The 21436-nt window shown below is 37.6% G+C and overlaps 1 protein-coding gene, 1 long non-coding RNA gene and 1 pseudogene across 3 annotated transcripts; 1 reads left to right on the top strand and 2 right to left on the bottom strand.

Moving 5' to 3' along the window:
- Positions 1–1720: 1720 nt before the first annotated feature.
- LOC148113058 (primary amine oxidase, lung isozyme-like) lies at positions 1721–14124 on the bottom strand. The gene is made up of 5 exons (XM_087872563.1): positions 13819–14124; positions 9788–11373; positions 6202–6487; positions 4055–4184; positions 1721–3398 (listed from the first exon to the last, which is right to left on the bottom strand). The coding sequence occupies exons 2-5, from the start codon at positions 11361–11363 to the stop codon at positions 3114–3116; spliced, it is 2277 nt and encodes a 758-aa protein (XP_087728689.1). The 5' UTR covers positions 11364–11373; positions 13819–14124; the 3' UTR covers positions 1721–3113.
- Positions 14125–15748: 1624 nt separating this feature from the next.
- On the top strand, positions 15749–18953 carry LOC148113057 (uncharacterized; annotated as a pseudogene).
- Positions 18954–19897: 944 nt separating this feature from the next.
- Positions 19898–21150, bottom strand: LOC148113056 (uncharacterized). 2 transcript variants are annotated; one of them, XR_015728495.1, is made up of 2 exons: positions 21033–21150; positions 19898–20506 (listed from the first exon to the last, which is right to left on the bottom strand). It is a non-coding gene; the product is annotated as an uncharacterized LOC148113056 (long non-coding RNA). The 2 variants fall into 2 exon arrangements; XR_015728494.1 differs by lacking the exon at positions 21033–21150 and adding an exon at positions 20845–20889.
- Between the last annotated feature and the right edge of the window lie 286 nt (positions 21151–21436).

Raw genomic sequence — 21436 nt, 5'->3', positions numbered from 1 at the left:
AAGCTAGGCGTTGCATCTTCCTGGACTAGAAACAATAGCATGGAGAATCTCCTGACCCAGGTAGCCATTGTTTAAGGACATGAATTTTGAGGGAGAATTTCTTTTACACCTCAAGTTCAGAGAAACCATTCAACTATTTCCTGATGACAAATTTCAATAAATACTTTTAAAGAGACAACTCTTGATGTCAGGTCCTATTAACTTTGAGGTTGTAACAACTGAACCACAGTTCTGAAAGGCACTATAGCTGAGAGGACCCAATCTATGACATTGAACCTGCTTGATTTACAAAATAAACTACAGTCAGGTTTGTTATGTGAGGGATGATCAATTACTATTCTGTTCTATCAACTCAAGCACAATTTTTAAAAAATTGAAGAGATAGACTGAGATCATTAACAATCCCTTAATGATAACATTTTCTTTTTAATTTAAAGGTTTTTTGAAATTTAATTTAAAGGGGTGGTGATGGGGTGGGGAAATAATCTGTAAACATTTTTTAATGTTCTTCCGCCAACCTAAAACTAGTCTCCAGCTCCAAATACATCTGAAAAGCAAAACAATTATATATAATATAATTATATAAGCACCAGTTCAGCCTAGTTGACACCTTCAAGGATGTCAAAAGTGCTGACTTTGGAATCACTTCATTTTCTAGAAAAATATATGAAGACATAATTACTATGAGTTTGAGGCCATAATGATTTGCTGAATAGCTACTGATGCTATTTGCTTATTATGACAGTGCATATTGTACTTGAATTAAAGTTTGTTCACACTCCAATATTCAAATAAATATCCTTTATTTAAAAAAAAAGTACAGCACCCTAATTGTTATGGAAGATTACAAGAGATTCTGTTAAATTATTGTTCCTTATCTCTCAGCAATTTTAATCAAGAAAACCAAGTTGGACAGAAAGGTATCAAATTAAATAGATGAAAGAAACCTCATTTCATTGTCTGGGTTGGTTGGTTGGTTGGTTGCCAGGAGGAAGACAAATCTTGCATCATTCATGTGCCAGATCACATGCCTTATTTTTGCCTTATTTTTGAGAAACACATAAAATGTAGATAATTTTAAAACAGAAGGTTCCTTATCCTGGGAAGGCTTGAAAGAGATCATACTGTTTCCCGGATATCTTCATGCTTTTTGAAATGGATACTGTAAGATTTCCTGAGTAAGATAATTCATCCCACAGTAAAGTCTTCAATTTAGAACAAAAATTCCATTCTTATATACATACTTTTAAAAAAGAGGTAAAACTAATACAAACTAATATTAAAAAAAGAAAAGAAGAAAGAAATTGAAGAGAAAGCTAAAAACGTAAGGAAGAAAAACTAAAAGGAAAACAGAAAAGAAAGAAAAGATGCAATAAGTCGCCTCTGATCTTGTAAACCACTCTAAACAGTTATAAGTACAATGTTACTTCTTAATCTATCATTGCAATTTTATTCTCTTCTTTCTATAATCTATTTTGTCTAATTGTCAAAATCGTAAATCATACTTGCAGTCATTTTGTAGAGGAGATGTGCTTTTTTTCCCCGTTTCATGCAATAAATGACCAAACTGATTTCTGTGATTAGAGAAAATATCTACATTAACCTACATTAACCATATATAAACCTATATATATAGGTTTATAGGTTTCCAGTCAGGAATTAATGTAGATATTTTCTCTAATCACAGAAATCAGTTTGGTCATTTTCTGCAAGTTCAAACATTTTCACCAATCATTCCTCCATTATGGGAGACTGAATCTTTCCTTCTTTGCAGGTTGAATAATCTTGCTGCAAATGTTATGTATAAAAACAATGTTCCATGAATTTTTTCCAACAGTTTGTCTATCAATTTCCTCCCAAACCTTCTGGTTTGAATTGTATGTTAATCTTTAAAATCCTTGGAATTAATGCATCTATCTGAATCCAAAACGTTCTGGATTTTTTGCAAGTCCACCAAACAAGATCCTTTTTGTTGCTCACATTTCCAACATAAATTTATACATTCTAGACAATTTCTCTGGTCACATAAGCCAAACTTACATTATTTTATAAAAATTCCCCTTAGAATTATAATGTACTATGTATATAAAATTCAGTCCCTTCAACCCCATATTTTCTCATTATCCCATCTGTATATTATAACCAAGATTTTAGCCCACTCTGCATGCATTCTTTTCCTTGTTCTACATTTGTTTTAAATGTTCACGTTTATACATTTTAGCAATGAACATGTTCATCATTTATAGACAATTCCATTTAAAATTCAGTTTTACAATGTTCAAAACATGAATTATCTACTATAAATTTTTAAATTTAAAGAGAGCATCATTGCCAAGCATAGATTTCTGCCACCAGATCTTCTCTTATTTTTATCTTTCATTCCTTTTAACAAAATTCTAATATTTTACAACCAGTTAATCTTTTGTGTTTGATTATTATTTCTCATCCATAAAATACTTCTTATGCTGAAAAAAATTGTTTTGTGCAGAACCTGGACTTCTATCTATTCCACATAGACAGAATGGTACACCTAACCCCTTGTATTGGCTCTATTTTTCTGTTACCATGCAACCCAAAGCTCAGGTTGCATCCTTCTAATTCCAAAAGTCTTCTATTTCTTAGAAAAATCCACTCTTTCATCAAAACCAAACAACCAGTTGCAAAATACAAGTTAAACACAGGTAATGTGTTTACAGATAATAAAAGAAAATATGTGCAGAGAATTCCATGCTACCACACTTTCCTGAACATAGTGGTCTAATAATCCATCAAAAGTATTCATTAAAGCTACAGAAGAAGAAGAAGAGATGAGAGAAAAGGAACATACCAATAGCACTTAGAATTATATGCCACTTTACAGAGCTTTACAGCCCTCTCTAAGTGGCTTACAGAGTCAACATATTGGCCCCAACAGTCTGGGTCCTCATTTTACCCACCTCGGAAGGATGGAAGGCTGAATCAACCTTGAGCCATTGAGGATTGAAGTCCTGGCAGTCAGCAGAAGTTGTACATTGTAAAAGACTAATGAGGAAAGTAGCTCCTCAGTATTAACACCTATAACATACATTCATTGTTTGTTTCCAATTTCCAAGCCACCTGTCAAAAAGAAGGCATTAGAAAATTGTCACGTTTTGAAAACCCTCATAAGTGAAAGGAGGAAAAATGGGCAAACATGAAGCTACTTTTGCCAGACATGCAAGTTGGTTGACCTCACAGGAAGTGGGGTCCTGCGGATAGTTGAAATAAACACTGTCTGGAGAATACATGGAAGGGTCATCATCAAAATAGTTGTAGGGTCTCAAGAAGAAACCAACCACATTCCCAAGGGTTGCAGTATTGGGTATGTCTTCAGCATGCGGAATATGGAGAAAACCAGCATTGATCCAGGCAACCAGATCCTATGAAAGGAAAAGGGGCAAGATCATTGTGATATCTTAGATACAACATCTACTAAATAGAAAACCACAGAGGAGCATATTCAGAGAAACCAAGCTTATTAATTAAAGTAGCAGATGTAGGAAAAACTGAGATAATCTGACAGCATAGTTTTATGCTTGCCTACTCAGAATTGGAGATACGTACAAATGGAAAACTGGGAGTACAAAATTGTTAGCAAAGCCCTTTTATCCATTCTGCAAAATTTTTATCAGTCATGGTATTAAAAAGCCATTAAAAAAAACAAATACAAACAGTAAGGCATAAATCCCATGCATACAAGTTTGGCTCAGTGTATTTTCCAAGGTCACATTACCTCAGCTAACAAGAATGCAAACAGGAGAACTGAGGCCTGATATAGGAAAATTTAAGTTGTCCTCTGAGTAGTCATTTGAAAGATCACTAAGTCTGTTTTTTTTCTTAAGGGAAAGTGCTTCTAAAACCTTTAGCAGCATTAGCCTACTTCCGGAGTACAGGTGACAGCCCAACAGGCTACCTTCCTATTCTGATGTCTTCCAAATAAGTTTGACTTCAACCCCAATGCATTTGGACAGCACCAGATTGTGGGATAATAACCTGCAAGGTGCTTCACTGCTAGGTGGGATCCATCTTCACTTACCTCATTGACAATGCTCTCATTGTTTATGAAGTCAGCAAAGGCCACGGGAGGATTCCATGGGTCAACCTGATTGTAGGCAGTGGTGCTGAAAGGTTCATTTTCCTTTCTCTTGGTAACAGCCAACTTATAACTTATAAGGCAAAAGAAGAAGAGTTGCAGAGATTGAGGTTTATTAATTATTATGTTTCCTCTTAAAGATCTTAAAGAGTTTATAGTTCCAGGAATAAGTCTTGAAAAGCAATGTAACGACAGGTTTCTATTCCATGACTGCCCACTATAAAATATAGAGCTATCATTTATTATAAAAGAACATTTTATAATCAGCACCTCAAATTAGGCCCAGACGTGCAAATGTAAAATTTTATAATAACAAGGCTTGGATTCTTTAACTATTCAATCAGAGCAATTTGAAAGACACACATGGCTACTAATAGTCAGATTTTTCTACTCCAGATATGGCTATAGCTGGAAAATAGCAACAGTGAAATCCCCCCGGTTCTATTCAGCTAGCCAACCGGTAGCGCTGGCGGCCGAAGGCTCCCCCCACCCACCAGGATGTCATTGCGCCCCTTGTTTTAACCATCTGCACATGCGCAGAAGATTCTGTACATATGCAGAAGAGGCACTCCAGTGCGGGAGCGCACCCGAAGTGGTAGTGAAGGTAAAGTGGATTTCACTGCTGAATAATAGGATGATTTCAAAAATGTATTTCACAATTCTATCTTTAATTTATGTTGTTTACATTTACTAAAAGTTCAACCTCTCAATAGTTTTTGTCTAAATTTAAAGTTACTTCCATAAATCTCAAAACTTATCTGATTCGGGGGGTTTTTGGTCACTTTGGGACATGTTGGAGTAAATGAAAGATTGTAAGACCCATTTTGCTAGATAGTATTATCCTCCAATAATCTGTAGCATTTGTCTTAGATCAAGATCAAGAAGAGCTCTCAGACTGAGGATAATTTCCTAAAAATGGAACATTGTAATTACTATTCTTCCAAACATGATTGCAGATCAAAGCCCAAACATACAAAATTTGTCAAAGGAACTGTTTCTTACTACACAATCAAGTAGTGAATTGTTAATAAAACCAAGTTCCAGGGACTTAAATGACCTGTCATGATTAATAGTGAGAAATGTGAGCTTGAAGAAATTCTGCAGAGTTTGGATATCATTTTGTTCTTTTATATGCTCTATTGTTATGTCTTGGGACTGGAAGTGTCTTTTTTTTTTAGCAAATATTTGGATATTATCACTTTTTAAACACTTCCAGTTTCAGCCCTGAAGCTGACCTGACTGAAGCCATTTTTGACTGCTTCAATGTTGCCACACTGGAGCTGAGGGATAGGGAGGGGATAATTGAGATAGTTTGAACTTTGGTGCTGGAGAAGACTCTTGTGCCTGCAAGGCAATCCAACTGGTCAGTCCTAGAGGAGATCAACCCTGACTGATTTTTAGAAGGCCAAATCCTAAAGATGAAAGTCAAATACTTTGGCCACCTGATGAGAAGAAAGGACCCACTGGAGAAGAACCTAATGCTGGGAACAATTGAGGGCAAAAGAAGAATGGGACAGCAGAGAATGAAGTGGCTGGACGAAGTCACTGAAGCAATAGGTGTGAGTTTAAATGTACTCCAGGGGATGGTAGAGGACAGGAAGGCCTGGAGGAACGTTGTCCATGGGGTTGCGATGGTTCGGTCACGACTTCACAAGTAACAACAACAATTGAGATAGAGGGGAACCTGTAGCCAAAACAACATCTTTTCTCTTGCTAACCAAAGACATTCTCACACCTGGTCAGAGGAAGGCAGAGTGATGCTATCCGGCTGCCAACCTGTACTGTGATTGGACCATGTTATCAATTGTTTTGAGAAAGTAGAAAAACTTTCAATCACATGGTCCAATCGCAGTACGGGCTGGCAGCTGGGTAGCATCACTCCGCTTTCCTCCGACCAGGTGTGAGAATGTCCTTGGACAGCCACATCCAGTATCTCATCATCTACAATTGGCTAAAGAAAGCAGAGAGATGGTATTAAAGATTTCTTTAAGATTAAAATTGGTTATTCCTGCCTATCTTATTCAAGGTGCTGAAACTGAAAGACATGGGTGAATCCATTTTACTTTTAAACTTAGAAATCAGTCACTTACCGACCCCAGCTTAGGCCTGGCTCCATTGGATCTGACTCTGGCAAATGGTCTCCAGAAAAGCTGACCGTCTGGATCCGATAGCCATGCTTGTGGCCCCACTTATTGGTGCAGTTGGATGCAAAATAAATGTATCTGGGCTCATCATCATGGAGACGGAATGCTGCTTTGTTCTCGGTGTCGAAAACTTTCCTAACCATTTTCATTCGATGGATCTTATTTTCTGGGCTCCAAGGAGCCTGCAAGGTCTCAAAAGCCATGTCATTGCCAACCAGGGTATTTTTCACACCTCAGAAAGAAAACAAGTAGAACAATCAGTACTTTGAGTAGCTGTTGATAAATGAAAACATTCTTGTTGCATTTTCAGTTTCTTAAAATCAAATTGTTTATACAATAAATGTTTGCTGACAAAGGGATGAAATTGTTATGTGTATGCATAATTAATTTTCCAGACTTAATATGATCCAAGTAAGTCAGTGTAAAAAAAATCACTGCAAATATTAATAAACAAAAAAATCCAAAAATGATAAAGCTGCATTAAAGATTTGGCATAACTGAGATATTTCAAGTAATAGTTTATTAGAACAAACCACTCTGTGAAGTTATTCAGTCTCCTTTATTTATTTGCTAATATGTACTTGAAACAAGGTGGGAACAGATTAGCTTCCCATCTTTTAAATATATATTTGCAAGCTAGGTAACACAATCTCACATCTTTCCATGACAATGTCTTTGTATATTAGCAAAGAGGGTTTTTCTGCACATTCATTATCTCTACTTGAGAAGGAACCTTGCCTAGAATATAATTCAGGACCATTATGTTGTTATTATTATTGTATGTTACATAGTCAGCCAGATGTTGAGACTGCATTTGGCATTTTTGCATACCTATTGAGTCCATTTTAAGTAACTGGCATAGGAGTAGCTGGCATGCTATCTGGATGTTTGATGGTGTTACAGATATCATTGCAAGATGGAAGCTATTCAAGTTAAGCTACTTTTTGCAATTAATTGATAATTTGTCAATGCCTATGGCGTTCAATTGGTGCTCTAGTTGTTTTGGGATTGCACCCAAGGCGCCAAAGATTATTGGGATCACTCTTCTATTCTGCTGTCTCCAGATATTATCATGTCCAGACTTTTCTGTCTTTCTGATTGATAATTGTTAATTCTGGGGTGTTATGTGACAGGTACCTGTCTGGTTGAATTCTAAAGTCCCAGAACAAGTTAGCTTCTTCATTTTCTATGACTCTCTATTTTATGTCCCACCAGTTCTTGCTTGCAGGCAAATGATATTTCTTGCAGATCTTCCAATGTAGTATTGTTGTTACTTTGTCCTGCTGATGCTTGTAGTCAGACTAGGTGATCTTCCTGCAGCAGCTAACCAGGTGGTCTGCTTTTTCTTCAGCTTCTTTGCAGAGACAGCATTTGCTGTCTTCTCAATTATGGCTTTGTACACATTTGTTGTTCAGGCTTGCTTTTGTGCAGCCAGAATTAGTCCCCAGCTCTCTTTCTTCAACTTTCTTGCTCTTAGCCATTTGACAGGTCCTGTTATCTGTTTTCCCTGCTATCTTTTTAAGGTATTGCCCATGTAATACTTTGTCTTCCCATACCTCCTTTCTCTTCTTCATTTGATCTTTCTTTTTAGGCCTGCTTGGTCTCTCCAGTATTCAGTATGCAGAGTAAACAGAGAAGGTACAGAGTAGACTAGAGTAGTATACTCTAGCTATCAAGAATAATGGGTGGGTGTGAAAAATTGCAAGTACATCAGATGGTTGAAGAAGAAGAAAGACCATTGGAAAAATTTATACAGGACAGCAATGAAAATGCATGGAAGCCAGTATACCAGGAAGACTTACAAACTAGTGGAGAGACCAAACTGGCCCTAGAAGAAAGATAAAATGAAGAACAGAATTCAGAGAGACAGACACCTGTCACATAACAGCCCAGACTTAACAAGCCTTTTTGAAACTCATTGTGATGTTCAAATCCAAATGTTTTTGCCAGCATGCAGCACATGACTGAGTGTACTATTGAAGACACAGGATTGTATATAATATTTTGGAGTAATTTGAGGAATACATTGATCAGGGGAATGGTAAGGGCACACATGAGAAGATTTGTAAAACATGTCTTGTGGACTTTTGTTGTTTCTTAAAGCTATGGTAACCATATTTTTGGGCTTACACAACCATTTTTATATAGTTTTTGCATTAGCATGCAAAAAACCCGCACTTCCAATTTTCAGTAATGAATATCAGTGAGATTAAATAAGGGCCACATAATGTGTGCCCTATCTTAATAGGAAATACATGAAACTTATAAAAATGTTTACACATACTATTTTCTCAGCCCTCCTTCTGACCCATACAATATACAGGTCCTCAATGGAAGGTAGGCTGGTTGCAATTGTTTTTTCTGCAGTCCTAACTATCTATTGAAGTCTGTACCTGTCCTGTTAGGTTGCTGTTCTAAACCAGACATTTATAGGCAGATTCAATAATTCCTCTGTAGTTCTGTATCAACAGCTCCTGGGGCAGTCTGAACAAATCAGATCAAGTTCGTCATTGCATTTTGCTGGCTTAGAAACAAATGAGTGAGAAAATACTCTTTAAACGATTTTTAGTTTTATTCCTCTGTCGTGAAACCACCCACCAGTTCTGACTCCATCTAAAAACCAATTTACAATTGTAACTTTAAATGGGAGTACAGATAGTCCTCAACTTTTGATTACAATTGAGCCTAAAATTTCCATTGCTAAGTGAGACAGTTAGGTGAATTTTATAACCTTATTTGCCACAGTTGTAAAGTGAATCATTGCAGTTATTAAGTTAGTAACATGGTGGTTAAGTGAATCTGGTTTCCCCATTTACTTTGTTTGTCAGAGGTTTGCAAACATGATCACATGATCCCAGAACACTGCAACAGTCATAAATATTAGCCAATTGCCAAGCAGCTGAATTTTGATAATCTGACTATGGGGATGTTGCAACGCTTGTAAGTATGAAAAATGATCATAAGTTACTTTTTTCAGTATCATTGTAACTTTGAACAGTCACTAAATGAACAACATGTTGTAAGTCAAGGACTACTTGTACAATATTGTTGATATCTGCAAGTATTTCAAAAGTGCTGATTTTAGAACCATTTCATACGTACAAATCCCAGAAATATATGAAGACATAATTATTAGTGTTTGATGCCATCATATTTTGCTGATATTTATCTTATTCTGACAATGCATATTGTATTTAAATTAAGTTTTGTTAGAAACCAAGTAATGAAATAAATATCTTTGATCAACAAAAAACTTTATTCCATGAACCAATGGACCATAGAATGGACCAATAAATAAAAAAAAGAAAATCACAATTATGAAAAAAGAAAAAAATAATGATTTTAAACGATCTTATCACCTAAAGTGTTAAAGAACATTACAAAAATAATACTTATGTTCCTCCTGTTGGAAGCATATTGTTGAGTCTTTCTTCATTGTAGTAGTTACAATCATTAAAATAATTATAAGAAAGCAAATTGAGACAAAGAATCTCTAATTTCCTTGAAAGTTACAAACATTTTTCCTACTTACCACCAATATCCAAATCCACCTTGAAATGAATATTATGGGTATGAATTGTTCCCAAGACCCATTCTTGGACTCTATTGCCAAAGTTTTCGGCATCACCAAAGTAAAATGAAGTTTGAATGTAACCAGTGGCATGGACTCGAACACCAACAGCTCCATTTTGGTGGAAAATAAAATCCCAGACATAGTCATAGTTGCCAACAGTAGATACAGTCCGAAACACCAGACTTGAATCTGCCAACCCTCCATAAAAAGGAGGCTGGACACTTTCGTAATGTCGTCGTATGGGTAACTCAGCATTCTGCTCAAAGATGCAGATAGCCTTTTTACGGCTAACAGGTAATGAACTATCATAAAAAAAGTGCCAGTCTAAATAACTGGATAAATAAGGACAATCCAGACCCATGGTGAGTGGTGAGATATGGGATCCAAGTCCAAAGCTGGCATCCATGTATCTGATCAACATGGATTTAGGACTGTTGGAGCCATAGATAGCACTTGCTTCTTGCAAACTTAATTCATAGATTATCCTTTCTCCATTAAACCTGACATCAAAGATACGTGGACCCCTGCTTGCATCAATTCCAAATACAAAACTCCAGCTCAAAAAAGTGACATGATTATTGTGAATCCTATAGCGTGGTCCACGAGGTTCATACCTCAAAGGGCCTGGATCTTTTGGTGGTACCCTCTGCTTCAGTGAAGAGTAGCCCCCATCAAGAGGTGCTTCTTTAACCTTGTCTACCCTAACCTTTCCCATATTGAATTGTCTCTCAAGGTCTTCCATATCTTCAAAGTATTGTCCATTATAAAACACTTTTATTACCTTCCACTCAGAAACATCCAAGCTACTATGATCCACTTGGACCTCAAAGCCAACTGGATGCAAATAGGAGCCAATCACATTCTGGAAATGACTCACCCACATTTTGCGATCTCCTGATTTTAGCCCTGGTGGCATTTGACTGCTATACTGAAGATTGCTTCCATTGTAATTTAGAACTTTTTGCATGAAATTTGGAGCCTTCAGGTATTCATTTCTCTTTAAGAAATTACGGATTTCACGAAACTCATTTGTCAAAACCATCCTTTGATAATAAGGTAATTTCCTTCCATATTTTTCTACTGTGATATCTTGATGATAGGTTGGTTCTGGAAGTGGACCCACCAGATATTCTGTCACATTGGGCTCCACCTGATTTCCAAAATGGACCCCAGCCAGAGCTTCTCGTGATGGCTGAGGTCCTTGATTATCTAAGAATTGTAATACTTGTGCTTTGGGAGGGAGCTGCAAAGATATGAAATAAATGCAGTTGTCTGATGGCTTGGCTTGAGATGTCTCCACCAGTGACACTCCCAGGTTGGACTGTAAATATCTCTTTACTTGCATTATCTCTTCTGGCGTTAAATCTTGAAATACTTGGCTGCCAGCCTCCTGATCACCTTCCTTTTGTTCCTTTTTCTGGGAAGAATTCTCACATTCTGTGGGTTTTTCTCCTCTAATTCGGAAACTCAAGACTAAGATAATAATGATTGTGATGCCTATTGCTATGAGAGAATAAATCACTTTGGGATTCATTTTCCAAAACCTATGGACAAAACATAGAGAATACGGTTTGTTAAATTCAAAATTTTATATTTTTAATCCTGGACACAAATATTAAAGACACTTGTTAAGCATGTAAGTTTCAAAAGGATACATTTCTTGCATTTACAAAACACTCTAGAACAGTTATGGCTAACCTTGTTCTCATCGTGTGCCAAAAGTGTGTGCATGTGCTGGTCCCCAAAATGCAATGTGCCCCTGTGCATGTGCGCATGATCCTCCATACTCCCCCACACATGTGCATGCAACCCCCCCACCCCCACCCCGTTTGGACCTAGCAGGCCTCCCTGAAGCCTTCTGGGCCCTACAATTATTTTCAGGCAACTAGTATTCCTGTATATGTAGCATCAGCAATATTAAAGATTTCCTAGGCTGAGTAATTTATTTGAAGATTTTTTTAAAAAATAGAAGATGAATTCATATTCCAAATTCATTCTTTAGTAATTGGGTGTTAAATTTCATTTATGTTACATACAATCATTATTTTCATGAGCCCTAGACCTGATAGAACTAAAATGATAAATTCTATATTCACATAAGTAATATATAGCAATATTACATTGATAAAATTTGAAACTTAAACAAAGCCATGGTTGAGCTAGACAAAATTATATGAGTTAAAGAACTATTAGGGATCTGTTTGAATCATAAACTCACTGGTTTAGAAGATGCCTTGGTGGCCTTCAGGTCCAACTGCCCAGAGAAATAATTCTCTAACCTTGAATTAAGATTCCAAGAGGCAAGCTGTTACTCTTTGAGAAAATTACTCCCTGAGGAAGTTATTCTTTATTTTCCATTCAGATCATTCTCTGCAGAGCTTCTACTCATTGTCCCTCCTACCCTGTCTTCAGGATAATAACTCCTCACCTTCCTTTCTGTAACAATCCCTCAAATGTTGAAACACAACAATCATGCCACCTCTTAGCCTTCTCATCTTTGTTGTGGTCCGCCAGCAACCTGCAGAGCTGGCAGTGGAGTCGGACAGCAATGAGGCTGAGGAAGAACATGGGCCAGTCCTGGAGGCTGGGGAAGGCCCGGAAGAGGGCTCTGCATCAGAGGAAGAGATGGGGTCAGGGCCATCGGAGAGTGAGGTGCGGAATCCAGAGCCTCTAGAGACTGATAGGAGTGAGGCAGAGGAACAGGAGGAGCCTGTTCCTAATGCACGCATGAGAAGAGCTGCCAGAAGGCAAGAGCAGCTCAAGCAAAGAGGACAACTTGGGAGTAGGGCCAAGACATGATTGGCCCCTCCCATAAGGCTTAAAAAAGACCAGCAACAGTGTTTGGGCTTTGCCGGAAAACAACGTTGGTAGCTTCGTCTTCTTCTTAGTCTACGTCTTGTATTTATTTTTGTATCTGTGACTTCTGAACGTTTGCCAAGAAAGGCCTTTGGCAGTTTGCCTAATTGGACCAAAGTTTGCGATAGGACTGAGGAATTTGTGTTGGGAGGAATTTGCTTTAATTTAGTTGAACAACACTGGGAATGAAGTAATTCTCAGCTGTTTGAATAAAGTTTGTTTGTTTTTTCACTGACTGATTTTTCCTACTACTTACTTGGGCCTGGGTCACAACAATCTTTAGGCTAGTGTTGGTGCACAATCTGTGGATCCTCCTCGACTCCAAGCTCCTGATCAATTAGCTGTCTGAAGCCATGGCCAGAGAGACATTTGCACAGGTTCCTCTTGTGTAGCAATTGCACTCATGCCTGGACTACGATGCCTTGATCACGGTGTCTCATATCTTTAATACCTTCTGTTTGGATTACTATAATGTGTAACATTACTGCTCAATTAGCTGCAATTCAAGATGCGGATAATCACCTACAAATGTCTCCATGGCATAGGGCAAAACTATGCATCAGAACATTTTTCCACTGTAGTTTCTGCCCACCCACCAGATGAAGAAGAGAGGACATAGGTACCTTCTATTAAACAATATTATCTCATGGGTCTCCAAAGTCATGCCTTCTCAGTGATGGCACCACTTCTTCTAAATATCAGGGAAATAATTAAGTTCACTTGGAAGCAAAACTCCTATTACAGGACTGATTCTTATTTCCTTTTTAAAATAGTAATTTTATTAAATATTACAATTAAAAAGATAAACATACATTAATTTAATATTAACAAATTAAAAAGGAAAGAATAAAAAGAAAGTGCATCAATTAAAAAATAGGATAGAAAAGAAACACTAAGACTACAGTAAAGAAAAAAAATAAAGATGTCTCCTCCCTCATACCAAATACAACCAAATTTAGTATTGTCTTCTCTTAAAATACAATAAGTCTTTTCCCCATATTCCATCTCTTATGTATAAACAAAGCCTTAAAGCCTGTCATTCATCATTTTGCTGAACTTTTACGATCAGCAAAAGTTGCACTGTCACCAGAGAAAACAGCACTTCATCTTTAACTTTGACCAAATATACTGACCTTATATTGCTTCTTTTTACTTTTAACAATCATAAACTTTAATCTCTTCAAATAATTTCATAGAACTTGATTTCTTTTTATTTTTTCTTTGGCCCTTCTTAAAAAATTCTTCAAAGCTTTAAGAAGTCTTTTTTGTAAATCCAATATAGGAAAGTTAGGCAGGTTTGTTGCTTGTATATCCCTTTTAATTATTAAGGCTTCGTTTGTATGCCCTTTATATCATCAGTTTCCATATATTCTTATAGCCTGTAATCTTTAATCCACTTTCAGGTCAGTCTCAGTCTTGTGCAGTTCCCCTTCAATAATGACTCAAAACTGGAATGAGCAGATTTTATATCATGTACAACTCAGCAAGGAAAAAAGGGAGAATCATCTGCGTATGCAGAAAAATAAATGCATAACGACAGTTGTTCAGGCATTCCCTTCAAATTGCTGAATTATTTGATGGTTAGATAAAAATGTTTAGATATTTCATTCTTTGAAGAACATGCCAAACCAGAAACAGCATCTTTTTGGGCTGGTGACATCTGAGATTTTGAGAACATGCTTAACAAACAAAATAGTTGTTGGAGAAGAATAGTGCTTTTTATCAAAGATGCTGTATAAGACTCCATGAGTTATAAATCACCATAAATTGTCTTTACTACCTCTGCTGCTTATCTCTCTTCTTTCTTTTGCACAGGTATCTTAAATTACAAATGGAAACATTTGTAAACACAAGGGATCCTTACATGAGTCCACAAATTCACTTCATTTAGGAAGGATGTCAAAGGGCCATGGTGGCTCAGTGGCTAAGATGCTGAGCTTGTCAATCAAAACGTTGGCAGTTCAGCGGTTCAAATCCCTAGTGCCGCATAATGGGGTGAGCTCCTGTTATTTGTCCCAGCTTCTGCCAACCTAGCAGTTCGAAAGCACGTAAAAAATGCAAGTAGAAAAATAGGGACGACCTTTGGTGGGAAGATAACAGTGTTCTGTGCACCTTTGGCATTTACTCAGGCTGGCCACATGACCACGGAAACGTCTTCGGACAGCGCTGGCTCTTCGGCTTTGAAATGGAGATGAGCACCACTCTGTAGAGTCAGGAACGACTAACACATATGTGCAAGGGGAACGTTTACCTTTACCTTAGGAAGGATGTGTGGGGTTCAATAGCTAGCTGTAGCCACAGTCCCTCTGGAAAAACCACACATCTTCTCCTTCTTTCCTAATAAATATCCACTGGTTATAGATGAACTTTGCAACACATTCATACTGATGTAATTTAAGAGCAGTTCTATACACATTTCCTCATAAATGTCCCCAACTTCTTTTACTGGGTAGTAGGGTTTACTGTTTCTGAAGGATATCTAGAAACATGTGTAGCCAACATATATGAAATCCAATGGTTATTTTGAATTGCAGGTGAAATTGATATTCCATAGTGGGGAATGATGAACTTTGTAAAAGGAAAAACATTCTCTGTATTAATTTCACCTGTTTAGTTGTCAATAGAATTGTTCATGATCAGTGCTTAAACTCCCCTTGCTGGCAGCTTATCTGAAATCTTTACACAGCCTGTATTTACATATCTGTAATTAGTTCATTTCTTCCAAGTTCAGTTCCTTTCTTGGTGTAGTTTTGTTCTGGAGAACTGGTAGCAGAAATTTTGAGTAGTTTGGAGAACCGGTAAATACCACCTCTGTCTGGCCCTGCCCCATCTATTCTCTGCCTCCCAAGTCCCAGCTGATCAGAAGGAAATGGGGATTTTGCAGTAACCTTCCCCTGGAGAGGGGAGGGAATGGAGATTTTACAGTATCCTTCCCCTGCCATGCCCACCAAGCCACACCCACCAAGCCATGTGACACCCACTAAGCCACCCCCACAGAACCGGTGGTAAAAAAATGGGAAACCCACCACTGCTTCACACACCAATAAATGCATTTCAGACAGAATGGAAAACCTGTTTATTATCACGGCTAGCTCAGACTCTTACAAGGAAACCAAGAGACAGCAGCCAATCCCAGAACTGCCAGGTAATCCTGAGAAGCTGCAGGCAAAGGAGGTTATGCTGTCTGCCATCTAGGAGACACCTGTCTCAGAAAATGAGAGTCTGAGATGCCAGTCCCTGCCAGTGCAAGTGCTCACTATGTGCAAAGGAGAATAGAGTTAAGGTGCTCTTCAAGACTCCATTCAAGAAAGGAATCTTATCTTTCCAAATAAGCAACATCGGAGTTCCTTATATAGAAAAAGAGCAAAGAGCTCAAGACTCTTCATTGGCAACAATTGCTTGTTAACCTAGATTCCAGGTGCCTTAATCCTTAATTTGAAAGCTTGTGACTGTGATTCTGGACCTAGATTGGCTGGTGACAAACAATTGGACATTAAAATTTCCCCTGACCACAGTTGTATCTGCTGTTTTGGATTTGGAGTCTCTTTCAAGGCAAACTTGCCGGACTTCTGGGAAACTTGATTTCTCTTCTATGTGTGTGTATGCTTGTGTATTTGCATGCACTTTTGCTTTCTCCCTTGCTCATTTGCTTGAAAAGTTCCTAGTGAAGTTTCCAAACCTCCCTGTGTGTTTGTGAGTGTTTGGATTCAGATAAGATATTTATCCAATGAAACAGACTGATTGGAGGAACTGGGAAGGAACTGGCTAAGAATGGCAGTAGAAATTTTTGGTACACTAAATCTTAGTAGTTAGCTTTAGCTTTAATAACTGTATAATATTTGCATTGCGATTATGCAGATATTATGCCACGTGTTTATTTTCGTTGTTGCATCCTGATGGAGAGGGATGTTATAAATAATGATAAAAATGTATGTTTGCTTGCTTGATCTGACTTTTAAGGGCCACACAGGATGGACTTTGTAGTACCAACTTTGTAGTATTGTTGTCCTTGCTAACACAGTTATTTTGTATTTTTATTATTTTTCTCATTTTTTAAATGATGTTAATGGTTTATCAAACCTTTGCAGATTGGAATGTAGAATGGATTGGTTGATAGCTTCTAACATTCCTAAACTGAAAAGATAAAAACTGCTTTTGTTCCCCAGGTCAGGATAGGATGGGACCATGTTTGCTTTAATAATACACCTGGAGTTGGTCTTCTGATAAGAGAAAGCTTGTTAGTGCTAATTGGTACCTGGTTCGTCTCTCCGTGAACTCCAAACAACCTTGTGACTTTTTCCCCTCATTAACACCTTAAATTGTACACCCCTGCTTTTGTCAGATTTCATTTAAATGAACATGTGTGTTGTTGATATGTTTGACTGCGTGTAACTGCTTCCCTATGCAAAGGGAAAGTTCATTTTGTCCTGTTCAATCAATTTTTATAAATTCCTTTGATGTGTTAACTATAAAAAGGACTAAAAGCTGAGAATCGAGGTTCCTTCTTTGAATGAAAGGAATCCTTTCTAATAAGAACATTCTGAAAAAAATGGTAATAAAATGATCTTCCTGTTTAGGTCTGTTTCACTGTTTTGGTCCTGTTTCACTGGAAAATTTTCTTGCTGAGCCATGAAGCCATATTTCGGCTCTCTCTTTATCTAGTTCTCACCTCACCAGATGTAACGTGATAAGCTCCCGTTACTTGTCCCAGATTCTGCCAACCTTGCAGTTCGAAAGCACATAAAAATGCAAGTAGAAAAATAAGGACCATCTTTGCTGGGAAGGTAATAGCGTTCCGTGTGCCTTTGGCATTTAGTCATGCTGGCCACATGACCACAATAAAGTCCAGAGCAAAATGCCACCATACATACATACTTTTAAACAGGAGATTAAAAACTTATAAAAAGTGAGTAAACAAAGGAAAGAAATTGACAAGAAACTAAAAGTACGAAGAATATAAAGTAAAAGAAAAAAGAAAAGACATAAGTAGCTTTTGATCATGTAAATTACTATAAACATAAGTACAATATTAATTTACCTCTTACTCTATGGATATAATTTTACTCTCTTCTTTCTATAACACTACATAACAAATTTCAATTTAATTTTTGTTCCTTGGTACAAATTGTGTTTTCCTAATCCCTTGTGCCTCAAATAAATAGAAAATAGCTATTGTTCCACAAAAACTTTGCTTCTGTGGTCAGGACAATGATATTTTGAAATTAATCCATTTGTGAGAACATTCTCGATTCACATTCAATGCTGAGAATACTTCCTGAATACTCTTGAACTGTGAGAACTGCCCAGAAGTTTCTACAATTAGCCAGACTTTTCTAGAACTTTCTGGAATCTTTTAGATCTTTCTAGCAGTTTTTTTGGACTATCCTGTAGTATCCATAGAAGTATAAAAGTACAGATGCCTTTAACCAACCTTTTAGTTTGTCTAATTGCTGAATAAGAGAATACTGAATAGCAATATTTGATTTAAATGGCATCAAGAAGTGCTTGCACCCAGAAGATACATTTTGCTACATGTGTGGACAATTTATCAGGACAAGATACTCTGTGAAAGCATATGTTAAGCTGTGTGAGGCCTACAAAACATACTTTAGCATGTCTGTCGGGCCCTGGGCACCTCATTTCACATGTCAACACTGCAAGAACACTCTTAAAGGTAAGGTGAACAATTTGCTGCTCGCCAGATGAAATTTCAGTGGTTTATTACAGTTTAAGAGTTGTAATTAAGAAGTTTTTCACTGTTTTCAATATTCTAGGAAAATGCAGGCTACAATATACATTTTATGCCCTATGGTAATATCTTGCACATATTAGGTAATGTGTGTAATATCATTTTTTAATATATATGTATCTATAATTCTGCTATGTTTACCAGCTGGTACGGGGATGAAAAGAGGGCCATGAAGTTTATTATCCCAAGAATTTGACAGGAACCAACTGACCTCTCAAGCAACTGCTACTTCTGCATGGTGGACTGTTTACTATCATGTATCCAGACATTCCTTCATCCATCGCCAAGGTACCACACTGCACTGAGCTCACTCCTGCCATCTTCAGGAGTGAGAAGTAAGTTAGACAGTGAGGAAGATATTGCAGATACAATTTCACAGATGCAGCTGAGGAGAGGAAGCCATACATTCCCAACCAGAAAGACCTCAATGATCTGATCAGAGAACTTGGTCTTACCAAGTCCCATGCTGAGCTTCTGTCATCTAGGCCCAAGGAGTGGAACTTGGATGAAAATGTATAAGTCACAGATCAGAAAAAGCATCACCAACGTTTTCCAAACTTCTTCAGTTGGCAAGGTGGGCTGTGCTTTAGCAACAATGTGGCCAGTCCATTCAAGGCTATAGGAGTCAACAGTGATTGGCACATATACATAAACAGTTCATCTAGGAGCCTCAAAGCCATGCTGCTTCATAACAGGAACATCTCTCCATCTCTTCCTGTGGCTCATTCTGTGTACCTCAAAGAGGGCTACACCATTAAAACAATGTCAAGATGTTGCTGAGTGCCTTGAACAGAGGTGGGCATCATATACTGTAATAACCGGTTCGCCCTGAAGCGAAAATGTGCACACAAGCCTTCCATGTATGCTCACGGCATCAAAAAAATGGCGATTATATAGGACAGGATAGCACCAGGGTGGGTGGCCGGGCCTAACTGCTGGCCAGAACTACCAGTTCGCTTGAACCAGTCCAAACCAGCAGCAGCCCACCTCTGGCCTTGAAGTATGATGACTATGGCTGGGAGGTCATTGGAGACTTCAAAATGGTGTCATTCCTGATGGGCCTTCAAGGCGGTTTCATGAATTTTTCTTGTTTTCTTTGCCTCAGGGACAGACGGGATACTAAGGTGCACTATCACAGAAGGGTCTGACCAAAGCAGACCGAGTTCAAAACATTTCTTGGAAAATTTCTGTTCTTATAAGTGTTGAATTTATTCTATACACCTTATTCATATTTGTCTCCATATCTTTCTTCACCCCCCCCACCCCTGCCCAACAAAATTGCCAAGACATCAATAATTACTCCTCTCTAATATCTTCTTCAGAAATATTACTTCTAAGTAATCCCATATCTTCTAAAATATGGGATTACTACTAGGTCACAAAGAGGACATCACCGTGCATTTTATGAGCTTTCTCACCAAAGACATCCCTGTTGTCCTCTAATCAGTGAATCAGAAAGCTAATTTTCAATTCTAACATCAGTGTTTTAATATTGTAAAAGGAAGGGAGGATTATAGCCAATAAATGCGAGCATATATCTTTCTCTGTGTCCTCTGTCAAATTAAAAATGTGAATCATGCATGCTTTCTTTCCTATAGCAAAGAAAAAGTTCTACAACCTTCCTCTTAATCCCCAGATAATTCCATTTCATGGTTTCCTGAAGAAATTGGGCTAATATTCAGACAAAAAATATCCATTAATGCTGCAGAAAGAAGAAAAAAGTATTAGCTGCCAGTAATGCAGACTCATTGTTTCCAATTTCTATTTCACCTGTCAAAAAGTAGAAGACATTAGAGAGTTATGTTTTGAAAACCTTCATAAGTAAAATGGAGTAAAATAGGCAGACACGAAGCTAATTTTGCCAGACATGCAAGTGGATTGGCCTCACAGGAAAGGAAGTTCATCTTGTGGTGGAAGTAAATACTGTCTGGAGAATATATGGAAGGATCATCATCAAAATAATTGTAGGGTCTCAAGAAGAAACCAACTACATTCCCAAGAGCTGCAGTAGTGGGTACATCCTCAGCCTGTGGAATATGGAGAAAGCCAGTGTTGATCCAGGCAACCAGATCCTATGAAAGGAAAAGGGACAATATTATTCTACTATCTTAGGAAAAAGACCTGTTAAACAGGAAAGTAGTACAGCAATGGATTCAGAAAAGCTAAGTTTATTAAGTAAAACAGCAGATGATGTAGTAAAATCTGGGGGGGGGAGGTAATCTGATAGTATAACTTTTTGCTTGCCTATTCAGAATTGGGGATGTGTAGAAATGGAAAACTGGAGTAGAAAATTATTACCAAAGGCCTTATATCCGTTCTGCAAAATTTTATCAACTTTGATACTGAAAATCCATTAAAAATGCAAAAGGTAAGACATAAATCCCATGCATAATTTCCAAGACCAAATTACCTCAAGTAACAAAAATGCAAACAGGAAAGCTGATCCCGGTACATGAGAACTTAAGCTGTCCTCTGAACAAGCATCCTAAAGATCACCAGGACTGTTCCTTTTTCCCCTAAAGAGAAAGTGCTGCTAAAACTCTTAGCCGCATGTGGCTACTTCCAGACTAAGCTTTGGGTGACAGTCCAATTGGCTACCTTCATAATCTGATGTCTTCCAAATAAGTTTGACTTCAACCCCAATGCATTTGGACAGCACCAAATTGTGGGATAATAACCTGCAAGGTGCTTCACTGCTAGGTGGGGTCCATCTTCACTTACCTCATTGACAATGCTCTCATTGTTTATGAAGTCAGCAAAGGCCACGGGAGGATTCCAAGGGTCAACCTGATTGTAGGCAGTGGTGCTGAAAGGTTCATTTTCCTTCCTCTTGGTAACAGCTAGTTAATAACTAAAAGGAAAAACAAAAGGACTTGCATTTCTTATTTCTTATTAATTATTAAGATTTATTATTTCTCTTCTTAAGATCGTAAGAGATTATTGTTCCAGGCATAGATCTTGAAAGACAATATAATGACAGGATGCTATTCCATGATAGCTTA

This window comes from Pantherophis guttatus, chromosome 6 (genome assembly GCF_059756535.1).
Source record: "Pantherophis guttatus breed Tessera chromosome 6, ASM5975653v1, whole genome shotgun sequence".
Taxonomy (NCBI): Eukaryota; Metazoa; Chordata; class Lepidosauria; order Squamata; family Colubridae; genus Pantherophis; species Pantherophis guttatus.
This window is presented reverse-complemented; position numbering and strand designations above follow the sequence as displayed.